This window comes from Pteropus vampyrus, unplaced genomic scaffold (assembly GCF_000151845.1).
Source record: "Pteropus vampyrus isolate Shadow unplaced genomic scaffold, Pvam_2.0 Scaffold2, whole genome shotgun sequence".
Lineage (NCBI taxonomy): Eukaryota > Metazoa > Chordata > Mammalia > Chiroptera > Pteropodidae > Pteropus > Pteropus vampyrus.
The window spans coordinates 9052827-9066780 of NW_011888783.1; the positions used below are offsets into that span (position 1 = coordinate 9052827).

The following is a 13954-nucleotide window of genomic DNA, read 5'->3' on the forward strand; positions in this document are numbered from 1 at the left end:
TGATCATATTGCTTATTTATTTTAAACCTAGCTATCACTATTTACTCAATTTGATGTTATCTCTTTAAGACATATATGTTTAATATTTAAAATATTGCATTCTAAATTTCATCAGCAAACATTTCTCAAATGCCTATTTCAAAAGAAATGGAAAATGAATTCTCTTCTTTAAAAAATCATACATGCAGAGCACACCTAGATGAAATCATGAAAAAAATTTTTTTGAAGCAATACATTGACAGGTAGTGCTAAAGAATAGTTTGCAAAAATGAACAGCGTTCAAGGGGAACTAACTAGGAAATGAATAGAACCAGACAGGGTACTCAAAAAGGCCCTGGGAAGCAGTGAAACTTATTTTGGGTTTTGACAAAGACAATTTTGGATTAGAGAAAAGTTTTGGGGGAAAATATTAGGTAAAGAGGACAATTGACTTTTGTGCAGGGGAAGAAAAACAGACTATTGCAGATAATTGGAGAACTGTTAAAACAATTGGCTCATTTCTTCTTATGCTGTTAAGATTTAAGCAGGAAAACATATCTAGCAAACAATCTATTATATCTATCCCTCACTTCTTCCTTCTAATTTACTGAAAAGTTCACTTACGTTTCTTTTATACAGAATAGTTCCAAATGCTCTAATATTGACAGTTTTAAAATTTGTTTTTCCCCTGAATTTTACATTGTTTTCAATCTAATTCATTTATATATTTTTTTGGCTTTCTTTTTAAACATGACACTGAATGTAGACCAGGCAAAGTCTGTATACTAACTAAATGACTTCCTAGCTACTATCTGTTGGTTTTCTTTCCTCTTAAGTGGAACAAACTTCCTTCTGAAAAACTTTACTGCAGTTACAAACTGCTGTTTATGATCATTTTAGAAATAAAATTCCATAATCTCAAGTTAACACTGACATGTTATAAGTGCTGTCAAGTCAGTGCTGGGGAATGGAAACTGACATCTACTGTGTGCTCTAAAGTGGGGGCATCCTTTTCCTGCTTATTATTGACTGAGAAATGGATTAAAGCGGTGAAATATTTCAATGGTGCAGACAGAGCAAAGTTGACTTCCTGTTTTGTTTTAGGGTTTGTTTCCTTCTCTTCTCAATGAAGGCTGATTACTGACATTCTGCAATCCTTTTGCTCAGTGAATTCCCATTGAAAGGGCAGGGTGTGAGGGCCTCTGCAGGTCATTCCATTTACAATATGCCCTGGAAGGGGGTGAATGGAGGGGGGTGCGGGGCAGCTCATTAGTGGCAGGAGCAGAGCAGGAGGGGATGTGTTTTCTATTTTCTTCTCTAGATTGAACTCATTTGGATGGAAAGGGTTTTATTGCTATCATCATATTATGTGTGGTGTAATTTTCCTACACATTTCTCTCAAGTGTTAGGTGAAATTGTTGGTGAGAAGAGTTAAATAATAAATGCCATTTAATTTTAGTGAGTAAAATCAGAAAAAAAAGTTCAAGTACTTTAAAGCATTTATTTTTCACTCTTATGCTTGAAAAGCAAAACTCAGAAGTTCTCAGTCTTCAGGGAAAAGAAAAAAAATTAAAAGAAGAAATTTTTCTTTCTTCTGGTGGCCTATTTGTAATTATGTACAGCATTTCTTCTTTTATAATGAAAGGCAATTTCTCTTCATCTAGTTGTTCAAAGTACAGATCTCTGTGGTCCTGAGCTCTGGTTTAAGGCTCCACTATTGCCACAAGGGACCGTATTTTCTGAGACATGGATCTTTAAAGTGACATTGCTTAAGTCTTTTCCCTTCATGTCTGACTTTCTGCAGTGCCAGAGATCACAGAGGTAAAGCTGTAGTTTGCTTACAGGAAATATCTCCAGGGAGAGAGGGACTCGGATGGGTTCCCAAGTGGGGAAATGGGGTGACTGCTCAGTGGGAAATTGGGGTGGGCTCCTCATTGAGGGCTGGGGGCTCTGCTTTGAAGCCACGGTGATTCTCCCCTGCGGGCGTGGGTAAAAGGTGCAGGTCTCAAGTCAGAGCTGTCTTGGATTACCGCGTCCTCACTGCTTTTCAAGGCTTCCCTCTCCGCCTCCAACCCTCAGACCTTCTCTCCTCAGATCCCATTTCCTGGGAAGATGAGCAGACGTTGGAGGGCCGGGTCTGCACCGGGGGCGGGGGGCGGAGCTGCCTCTCTTGCGAGGAGGTAGGAAAGTGAAGAGCAGCGGGTCCGAGGCACAGACCTCCCGTCGAGGTTCCTACAGCTGTTTCTCGTGCCAGCGGTGGTGGCTGCAGCAGCGGCAGCTCACCGCAAAAACTGGGTCTTTTGGCTCAGCCTATAAGGCTTGAAAACTCTTACCGCACCCTCCTTCCCCAGTAGGAGACTTCTCTCTCTGGTTTCCCTTTCTTCCTCTCCCCCCCCCCCCACCCCCACCCCCACTCCCTCTGCCCCTGTCCTCCTCGCTTGGGAGAATTTCGTGCTTCTTTTAGCACCTTTTTGTAACCCAGGGGGACGTGACACCCCAGAGCTCCAACTACTTCAGCTGAATTCTACTTTTGTTTTTATTTCTCCCTCGCTTCCTCTTATTTTCCTCTCATCTGATTCATCTGCGAAGCCTGATGCTTCTGCCAGGCATCAGGGGGCGAGGAATAAATAGATGCTGCTGCCCCTGAAGGCTTAGACGTCGGGAAAGAGCGGCCAGACCGGCAGCAGCGGCAGGGGCGGCGGCGGCTGGAGCTCGGCGGAGCTCGTGGGACCCCATTGGGGGAATTTGATCCAAGGAAGCTGTGAGATTGCCGGGGGAGGAGAAGTTCCCAGATCATTGTGTCCACTTCCAGGGGGAGGAGGAGACGGCGGAGCGGGCCTCTGGGCGTCCTCGGCACTGCTGCACCCTACCCCATCCTGCCGGCATCATGGTCTGCGGCAGCCCGGGAGGGATGCTGCTGCTGCGGGCCGGGCTGCTCGCCTTGGCTGCGCTCTGCCTGCTCCGCGTGCCCGGAGCCGGGGCTGCAGCCTGTGAGCCCGTCCGCATCCCCCTGTGCAAGTCCCTACCCTGGAACATGACCAAGATGCCCAACCACCTGCACCACAGCACCCAGGCAAACGCCATCCTGGCCATTGAGCAGTTCGAAGGTCTGCTGGGAACCCACTGCAGCCCCGACCTGCTCTTCTTCCTCTGTGCCATGTACGCGCCCATCTGCACCATTGACTTCCAGCACGAGCCCATCAAGCCCTGCAAGTCTGTGTGCGAGCGGGCCCGGCAGGGCTGTGAGCCCATCCTCATCAAGTACCGCCACTCGTGGCCGGAGAGCCTGGCCTGCGAGGAGCTGCCGGTTTATGACCGCGGTGTGTGCATCTCTCCCGAGGCCATCGTCACCACCGACGGAGCGGGTGAGTCCTGCTACTGCTAGCCTCTCCCCCTGCCCTCCAGCCCGCTCACTTATTGAAGTCCTTGTTACTCGCCTTTACTTTTTAATCCTGTCTTTTCTCTTCAGGTCACTTCTCTTAATCACTCCTCTAACGAGCACCATTCCTTTTTTCTTTCACCTCATCACCTTCCAAACTGATGCACTCTATCTCAATAGGTGATCTGTTTTTCTAAAACACACTGCTCATTCCACTCCCATCACACTTCTAGTTAACACTCGGCATGTCCAAGGAACCACCATAGTGATGGTCTTTTATTACTTTCTTAATTTGTTTACAATCACTGAGCTTTCTTGCCTGATTACCTTGCTTTCTCAGTCATCACTTTTTTATAGCTGTGGTGTTTTAGCTGCTTGTCAAGATTGTATGGCGAAAACAGAAAACTGAAGCACTATTTTTCTCTAATTATTAAAAATACCAAGATAATTCCAGTAACCTTACTCAGACCCACAGATGTTAGTGGTATGTGTTTGCTTAAAATCCATTTTGAGCAATTACCTTCACCTTAAACTTCTTCCTTTCAATGAGATAAATTGTTGTTCCATTCCAGACTGAAACAGCTGTGAAACATTGCTATGCACTGCTAATTAGCTTCTGTGACTTGCTCCAGCCACATAGCTGGCTGAGTGAAATTGCTGGGCTCTTTTCACATTCCCAAATGCCTTCAGGTCATTTTGTAAATGACATATGGATGAAAGGAGTTATATTTAAGACGTGTTATCATCACACACTCATGTAATGTTATTTTTAATCTCATCTCTTATCCCACTCTTACGCTTTGCCAATAATTTGTCTTTAGTACCTTATTTCGTGCTCTTTCTCTGAGTGTATATCAACTACACATTCATTTCAATCTTTCCGTACTGTAAAACTTTATTGCAGTTCTACATTTAATGGAACCAACCCCAAGTTGTTTTCTCACTAGTATTTGGTTTAATTATGACAGTCATAACTCTTAAGACCCCAGCTAAACCTTGTTCATTATGGTTCATTTAATTCTAACTCAGTATCACTCTTACCAATTAACCCAAACTTGAATTTCACCCGTCATATACTTTAAAAATAAAGCCAATCTTTTATGATTGGTCCTCTTTCATACCCTTCCCAGATCAGCTTTGTTCTTAGATGTGACCACTCGATTGCCTCTTTCTCTTTTCATTTCTTGGGCATCAACTTTTTTCTTCTACCTCTCAACTTGCTCAACCTAAGCTCATGTCTGTAGTCCATTTCTAGGTAATAGCTCTTGGTTGTCAGGGAACTGATTTGAAAAAAAAAAACTGCTTTTTTTGCACATTGACTTGCTTAACATAAAGTGAATGGGGAGGGGAAAAGTATTTGTTCAAATAGTTGTAAAACCAAAACTGAACGGAAATATTTCAAGAGCTTTAACGTCGTCACCTCACTTATCACTCTTTGAATATACCTATTGTCTTGGTTTTAATCAAGAGCCAAGAAATGGTCATATAAAATAATCAGAAAGAAATATATTTGTTGTTAATCTTTGGACTAAAAGAGTACTCTTGAGCCTTGGCATTCACTACTGTCACAGGCTGTGCAGACTCTGGAAGAGCTTGGTCAGTTGCTGCCCTGGTCTGCCAGATACTTAGAACCAGTTAAATGCTGGCGCTTCTCTCAGGCCAAGGACGAGGAATGAGGTGACCGTGGTTCACGCTGAGATGCACTCCTCCCCTTAAAGCAGAAGACTTGCTCTGAAACCTCTCAAAGTTGGACCTCAGAAGAGAGAGGTTTGGCAAGGTTAATCGCTCTCAAAAGCCTTTTTCAGTATGGATGGGAAACTTAAGTTTCCTTAAGTGTCCCTGAGTTACCTATCATCATGGACCAAACGCAGAACAATTGCCTCATTGAAGCACTCAAATAGGACAGGCATGGAAACAATTTGTCGGTCCAGAGGACCTGATTTCTGGGCTGCTTTAAAATGTCATATCTGCTTTGCTGACAGCATTCTTGCTAGAAAAATAAGTAGGGGTAGGCGGCAGTTGGAACCATATTTTGGTAATAGTCTCCCTTCCCCCCTCCCTTTACTATAACCTTCAGTTGTTGCAGGAGGGAGCTGAAGGGGAGGTGGGGATGGGAAACGGAGGGGTGGATTCTAGCCTGAAGGGGTCCCCTTGGCTTCCAAGGCCAACTTACTGAAAATTACATTCCCTATCCTGGGTCAAACTGTCAGGCACCTGGAATTACTTAGGAACTACCACATGTGGCCAGTTTAATTTACGATGCAAATATACTACTTGGTTCAGTGGCATATGACAGTTCATGAAGCAGATTTTTTTTCTGTTCCTCCAGGTATAAACAGAGTCCCTATGTCTTATGACTAGAATCCAGCCAGCTATAAAAATGAGGTCTTCCTGAATAAAATGGAACCACCTTTCTCATTCCTTCAATGCCAAGAGGATTTTTCAAATCCTACCATTTACATGGATCTGTGCCCTCACAGTACATTTTGACTCTACAAACCAGTTTAGGACATTTTACAAAGCAGTCTTACTGAAATGGGGTATTGCTTCAAATTACTTTTTGCTTTTGAAATACTGAGGGCAAACGTATATTTATAGAGAAAAGATCATATCCTGACATTACTAATAAATGTATGTTAAATTTATTCTTTTCTCACATTTTATATTTACCATAAAGTTGTGGCTACCTGCAAAACCACTTTAGCTGAGAATTCAGTTCAATTTAGTTATTCAACCAGTTAATTAAATCTTTAGTATTATATGGTGAGTAAAGAGTATGGGCAAGGAGTCTGGTAGACCAATTGTTAAATCTTGGCTTTGACCCATATCAACTGTTATCATGGGGAAACTATATAACTTCTTTGATTTAAAGTTTTCTTACTTATAACATAGGGATAGTACTGTCCACATCCCACAGGCATGGTGAAGATGAAATTAAACACTGTATATACTACTTGGTACATTGCCCTTAACACATTGTTGCGGCTGCTGTAGCTATTTTCCTGTGGTTATCATTGTTATAGAGAACTGACATTTTCTTTTTTGTTCGTTTGTTTTTTTGAAATGGCATATCGGTCACTGCAGTTACAGCCTAGAACTTTTATCAGTTCAGCTCTAGAAAACAAGCTTCACAATGGGACTTACCTGGAAAAGCGGATCTTCTTCTGAATATATAACCTTAATATTTCATTTTACACAAATCAACCTAGACCTCGGGTTCAAGAATGAATCCCTTTAGGAGCAACAGGAAAAAAGAATGAGTCTGGTGGATGTCTGTTAGTTACAAATAGTTTATCTCTCAAACATAAAATCATGTCTTTAAGAAAATCTATGGTATGTTATTTAATAGGTATTTATACAACACTCATGGATCACCATGCCAAGGGCTTTATAATCACTCCTCAGTCATTGCTGGTCTCTGTGGCAGTGTTAACTTGTCACCCCAGCTCTTGCTCAACACATTTCTCCAGGCCCTCTCTCGCCTGGCAGAGCTGGGCCAACTTTCACATGCAATGAACTGCTGTTTAATCATTTCTCCACTCTCTGAGGAACAGGCGGCCTTTTCTTTAGCCCTGGTCTACAAATATTTGAGGGGCTAAATACCAAGAAGGAAGACTTATTTAGTGTGATAGGAGGAAATGAAATGGAAAGAAGAAATGAAAATTTTATATTAAAACTAGAGAGAAAACATGATTCTAAGGATTCTTCATCATGTAAAATATCGAAAGGCATTTTGGATGGGGTAGGGAAATATGTTTCAAGAGTGTTATGATATTTAATTTATAGCTAACCCAATTGTCAGTGGTAATAGAATTTTATGTAGTCCCCCAATCTTATTTTAATAATTCATTTTTTATTTTATTCCCAACAAATTTCTAAATAGTTGTTGCTCTAAATAGCAAAATTGACTATTTGGCCTCTCTCTATCTACTTGATGTATAAAAAGGGGAGATCAAGAACCTCCAAATAGACATTTGGATGGATTATTGAGAATTGGCTATTTTCCTCAATTTAAAGAAAATCACAACTCTAAAGTTATAGGCCCTTAACTGGAATTCCAGATTTGCCATTAATCTTGTACCTTGAGCAAGTCATTTGACATTGACATTGGGGATTGTGAAGAACAAAAGAAATATTCATGCGAAGTGATTGATAAATGGTAGAGCACAATATAAGTGTTTAACAGCAACACGATTGGGGAGGGGTGTATCCTCAGGAGATGGATCACTGGCAGCAACAGAAAAAGAACTAATAACACATGTTTAAGGTGCTGTTTTAAGTGTGTATACACATTAATTAATTTAATTATAATAACTGTATGGTACATACCATTATTTTCATTTTGTAGAAAAGAAAGCTGAGGCATATAGAGAAATTAAGTGCCTTGTCCAAGTTCATAAAGCTATTAAGAGAAAGAAGATTCAAACCAGAACCCATTCTACACTATACTTCTCTTATGAAGAAAGAATTCTCTTTAGAGAGAATCTGTGTCTTTTGACCATAAGATTGCAGCTAAAGGATTTTTTTTTTAATTGTAATTTGAAAGCCCATTTATATAGAAATGCTTCTCGACTTGTCATGGGGTTACATCCTGATAAACCCATAGTAAGCTGAAAATATTATAAGTTAAAAATGCATTTGATACACGTAACCTACTGAACATCAGAGCTTAAGCTAGCCTATCTCAGAAAACAATATCCAAAAAAACCACTGGCAACATAGTACACTGTAGCATATTGGTGGTTTACCCTCATGATCATGCGGCTGACTGGGAGCTGCTGCTCCTCGCTGCTCCCCAGCATCACGAGAGAGTATCGTACTGCATTTTGCTAACTCAGAAAAAGATCAAAATTCGAAATTCAAAGTACAGTTTCTGTCGAATGTGTATCACCTTAGCATCATCATTAAGTTGAACCTTGTAAGTCAGGGACTGTCTGTATAGTTTAAAAGAATGATAGCCCCAGACAAAGTATTCCAAGAGATAAGATATAACTACTTCTTTTGAGATACCAGAGAACATACATTCCAGATTTTCACATCTAACCCTGAGCCCTCAGTCTCAGCATGCCCCAGAGTAAACTCATTTCCTTATCCTCATAGGCCTATTCTTTTCTAGAATTTCTATGTCGTTATGAGGTACCACCACACCTAAACTTCAGGCCTGGGAGTCAGTCTTGCTTCCATCCCATTCCTTATCCCCCACATTCAACAGGGATCAAGTGCTAGTGAATCTACTCTGAATCCAATTCCTTTCCCTCCTTCTCTAATGCTACTTTCTTAGGTAGGGTCTCATCATTTCTCATGTGGATTATAGCCATAATTGACTTGCTTACCTCTGGTATTGCCCCTCTGTATTCCAACAGGGTGATCTTCCTGAAATACAAATCTGTTGCTTAAAATTCTTTGTTATCTGCCTCTAGCCTTCATGATCTCATTCTTTCTTACTCCTCCAGCTTCATTTTTCTCTGCATACACCACTCTCTATTTTAGCCACATTGGAAAATTTGCAGGTCCCTTGAGGGGTATTGTGGTTTCTCATCCTCACACGTTTGCACATACTATTCTCAATCTAGAAGAACCGTACTACCTTCCCCAGTTCCTTTAGTATTCTTCTTCTAGGAACCTCTCTGACCCCTACTAGAAATCTCTGGGTCATAAAACCTAATAATACTATTTTAATTTAGGATGATTTCGTCCTAAGTTTAACTTTCTAAAACCAATTTTTTTTGGATTATTTGGGATCAGTAAACTTCGGTTTTCTCTTTTATAATTCTAACAATTGATTTTTAAGTGCTTTTTAAAACGTAGAAACATTTTCCTGTGAATAGAATGAAAGAAGAAAACCATTCTCCTAGATTCAGCTGTACCAAAGGGGTTTTCTTTTCTAAGAGAAGAGTTTTATTTTTCATTTTTAGTTTAACCTTTTAACATTAAATTAAGTATGGATCAATATAATTTCATTTACAGAGAGATCATTTTTGTATAAATCATATGCATATTTTCACATGATTATTGAACTTATCCAGGAATAGAAAAACCCTTTGGTGCATTAATACTTGAAAACATTTATCATGAATAAAGTCTTTGAATAGAAAAATTGTCATTAAATTAATAGTGTATGACTGAGTTAAACCAAATGTTTTAGAATCAAGTAGTGTTGCCTGCTTATTTATTTATTTGGTGTTTGCTATCTTCCTTGGATATAGTTTTTTTAAATACCAGCTGATGATTACTAATTCATTAATTGTAATTTTGGGTGGTATTAACCCCTCCTTGTTTAATTTATTCATGTTATGACCTATGAAGAAAAAGAACATAGAAAGAACATTATTTTCTATTAGAATAAACAGAGGCATTAAACTCATTTAACATAAAATGTTAATACAAATAGAAAACTCTTGTATAAAAATGCTGAGTTGAAGTGTCAGTAAAGATATATACCTAAGAATCTACAGCATCAGCATGGTGCTTTGCTGAAGTACTCAGTGTCATTCATCAGAGCCTGCTTTTTTAACTAGAACATAGAAATTTATATCATTACCATTTATCATTTATTATTATCATTTTCTGGGATTATGGGATCATGAAAAGAGTCAATGGCAGTTTCCAGTTATTACTACATCTATTAATTGCACTGGTTTGAGTAGTTCTTGGATGGTAGGCTTCCTTTCTGCTGAAGAACTGTTTAGTCTTCAGTTAAAAATTATGAGAATGCTTTTTGAATTTAAATATATGCTCTTAATGGGTGATGCATCTATTCATTGAAGAGGTGTGTTTGGTTCTTCTAGTCATCAAGAGATAAGTGTTGGGCAAGTGCCTAATATGTATATAGGCTTTATCGTGATAGGATGCTCTTAATTCACAAATTTAGTGAAACTCAAAAACTTTATTAAATCCTGAAATTTTATACCCAGCTGATGAGGATTCATAAGAGTATATTACCTTTCAATCACACAAAATAATAGATCTTTTCCTTAGTTGATTTATAAATAAGAGTGCTAACATTGTGACACTAATAAGAAGCACCTGGGTTCCTATTTAAATCAAACTTGTGACTGAATTAGATGTTTTATATGGAAATTCTTGAAATAATAACAAATATGTTATGATTTTTTATTCTATCACCTTTCAGATTTTCCTATGGATTCTAGTAATGGAAACTGTAGAGGGGCAAGCAGTGGTGAGTATATCTCTACCTTCCTGGTTTTTGTTTGTGGTTGAATAAATCTTTGATGTAACCTAGATACTAAAGTCTTATTTGAGAACATTTGGGCCCTACATATTAAAAGTAAACTTATAAATGTTATTTTTAATTTATATTAATTTTACTTTTAAAATTAGCATATGATAAAATCGACCTTTTCTTTTGATTATTAAAATTCTATGGATTTTATGAATTCTATGAATTTTAAAGCATGTGTAGACTTGTGTAACCACCATTATAATTAAGATACAGAACAGTTCCATCACCTCAAAAAAAATCCTCTTATAATTACAAGCGTCTCTCACCTAACCACTGGCAATCACTGATCTATTCCCCATCACTATAGTTTTGTCTTTTCAGTTCCTTGGGGGTTCTCCTTTTTGGTCCTTTGGCCAGAAAGCTGGGGCTTTCTTTATCCCACTTTCTGATGAACTTCCTGACTGCTCCTACACCTGAGGCCAAGTGGTGAGAGGACCCAGCAATGGAGGGTTTGCCCTAATCTCTTGATACCACATGTCGATCAGAAAGGAAAATTCTCTTAGATCAGCATTTTAGGATTCCGAGGAGGGCTTGCCTTGCTGCAGCTATTGTTGCCACCAGTCTCAGGATTGCTTGAGGAATAGAGTACAGGAGGATGAACTGTTAGGATACCTTTTTTTCACTTCTTGAGTCAGAACTAGAGGATTTCTCCTGAAGCACTCTGTCTGAATGATGCCTACTTCCAGGTTCTAGGCTGTGTTGAAACCAGGCTGGGAAATACCAAAGGGGAAAAATGATGAATCCATTACCAGTTTGATTGTAGTGGTTTTCTTCCCCAACCTTTCTGCTACCATTTACCTTTCTGAGCCCTCAGATATCTGTTTCATGCATTCTGTTCAGGTTTTATAACTGTATTTAGTAGGAAAGACATGATGGAGTCTACTTACTCTATCTCATCATAAAATAAACTTTCAAATGAAGTATGACGTATGAGCAAAAAAGATCACAAATCGTAACCATGCAGCTCAGTGCCTTTTAACAAAGTAAACACTCTAATGTAACCACCACGCAGATCAAGATACCAGCACTCTAGAAGCCTCCCTGTGCTTCTTCCAAATCACTACTTCCAGCTTTCCTCCCAAAGATAACTGCTAGGAGGAATTCTAACAGATATATTAATTTTGTGTGATTTTGAACTTTTATGAATGGAATTCTACAGTATGTATGTATTTGTGTGTGTTTGTGGCTTCCTTTGCTCTTTATTGTGCTGTGTATAGCAGTACTTTAAAATTTTCATTGTATTCTATCATATGAATATATGACACTATTTATTCTAATGTTCCTGGATATTTGGGTTGTTTCTAGTTTTTGTTATTATGACTAATGCTGCATTTGTTACAAGATCATTATAAGCACAATTATTACTATATAACTTATTCACTTTCCTGTAGTAATTTGCATTGATTTGGGTCTGTATGTTCTCTGCATCTTAAGATGTCCTTTATGTGGAAGCAGAAAATAAGATTTATAAAATTTATAAATACTAAAAATTAAAATTAATTTTATTAAGTTGTATATGTTTGAAACATCCATTTTTTTAGATTAGAACAATTTTCACTGTTGATTTCCACTGCCTCTTACTGAGTGACAAGTGTTTGACCTGAGGCAATGTCTACCAAAGGCATTCCAATAAACATTTATCTTTTAAAAACTCACTAGTGTCCAGCAATGGCTCTATTTTCATTATTATTATTATTATTATTATTATTATTATTAATTTATTTTTTTTTATGCCTACAGCAGCTGGTCTTCCTAGGTGGTCTCCCATCCAAGTACTAACCAGGCCCAACCCTGCTTAGCTTCTGAGATCAGATGAGATTGGGCGAGTTCAGGGTGGCATGACTGTAGACAACAATGGCTCTATTTTAAGGGTCACTCCAGCTATTATGTTGGGTCAAAATAAAGTAAAAAGCTCCTTTGTGTAATAGTAGGTAAGTCAAAATTTCTGGCCAGGTACATGCATGTGCCATCAAGTTGTCCTGAAAGTATCATTAGAATAATGTAGCATTTCAATGTGTGAAACAGAGAAGACATCGACAACACTATAAATAATACACAAAAATAGTTCAGTGTATAAAACTACCTAGAATAAATGTAGTGTTCCTGAGTTCAGCGTTTACTATTCCTCTTTTATAAATATTTTCCTGTTCTCTGGTATAAAAGGAGTGATGAAAAACAAACTGACAAAATCAAGATCACTCTGCTTGTGAAAACATATTCACATGTTCTGAAAAGAAAATATAATTTGTTCACACTCAAAATTCTATACTTTGGAGTAGTGTAACAGCTGAAGTTAATTATGATAAAACAGGAAATGAGGAAGACTTAAAAACATCATAACCCACATAACCCCTCTTTCAAAAGTGTCAAGTTGTTTCTGTCTGGAATCTGGAAAAGAAATTCTTTCACTCAAGTTAATTTATCCTTTGCCTCAAAGTTTAACAATTTTCTTTTGCTTTTTTTGGAGATAATAACTCTGAGCAGCTTCCAATTTGTGAGTGTGTTTCACTGTTGTAAACCCACTATTATAACAAGGAGTACATCCTCTCTAGTTTCCATAACTTAGAATATGGAGAAAAACAATTTTAGTTCTCTTCCACTATACATTGGGTGTGTTAAATCAACACAGAACATTAAGGCAGGTGTTTAAATAGTGCAATGAAAAGACATATTTTTATTAAAATACTGAAAAAGAATCCTCCAAGCTTTCTACTTTGTGATGGTGACCAGTTTATGAGCTTTTATATTTGAAAAACACACGAATTTTTCCTGAGAGGCGATATACTTGGTAAATTCTGACATTAATTAATTATATGAGCGTGACCAAATTACATAATTTCTCTGGGTCTGTTTCCTAATATAAATTCAGATCATATTGATCTCTAGGTTCCCTTGTGATATATTTTCAAATTAGAGAAACATTAGCAGTATCCGCTAGCGTATGTTGGGTACTCTCTCTCTTTTCACAAGCCTCTTCCTGGCCCTGTTTCAAAGGTACTTCAGAGACAATCCTTTGGGCAGCTGATTGGCAACTGCTGGGTAACTGAAGATTCCTGGTTGTCTGTACCTGGCAGGCCTGCCTCAGCCACCCCATCTTTTAGTATGTTGGACTGTGCCTAGCTTGGGTAGTATAGACCCATTTTCTCTTTCCTTCTCCAAACTTCTCTCTGCTCTTTTGGTTTCCTACTAATTTTGGGAAGGAATCCAGTTTTTTTTTCCCCCCCTCTTTGGTGCAAATGTTTATTGACTATAGAGGCTGAAATGACTTGGGAAAACTTCTACCCTTTATTGGGGGACAAAATTAGGATAGATAAAAAATGGTGTTTTTATATTTTTATAGTGGTTTACACTCT

At 38.5% G+C, this 13954-nt stretch overlaps 1 protein-coding gene and 1 pseudogene across 1 annotated transcript in view; one reads left to right on the plus strand and one right to left on the minus strand.

The window, feature by feature from the left end:
- The first annotated feature begins 2466 nt into the window (after nucleotides 1–2466).
- FRZB (frizzled related protein) overlaps nucleotides 2467–13954 on the plus strand; it is a 27636-nt gene continuing 16148 nt past the window's right edge. The window contains exons 1-2 of the mRNA XM_011356494.2: nucleotides 2467–3344; nucleotides 10491–10538. Of these exons, the coding sequence (XP_011354796.1) occupies nucleotides 2867–3344; nucleotides 10491–10538 (526 nt within the window). The 5' untranslated portion in view covers nucleotides 2467–2866. The remainder of the gene's footprint in view (nucleotides 3345–10490; nucleotides 10539–13954) is intronic.
- On the minus strand, nucleotides 12333–12451 carry LOC111739888 (annotated as a pseudogene).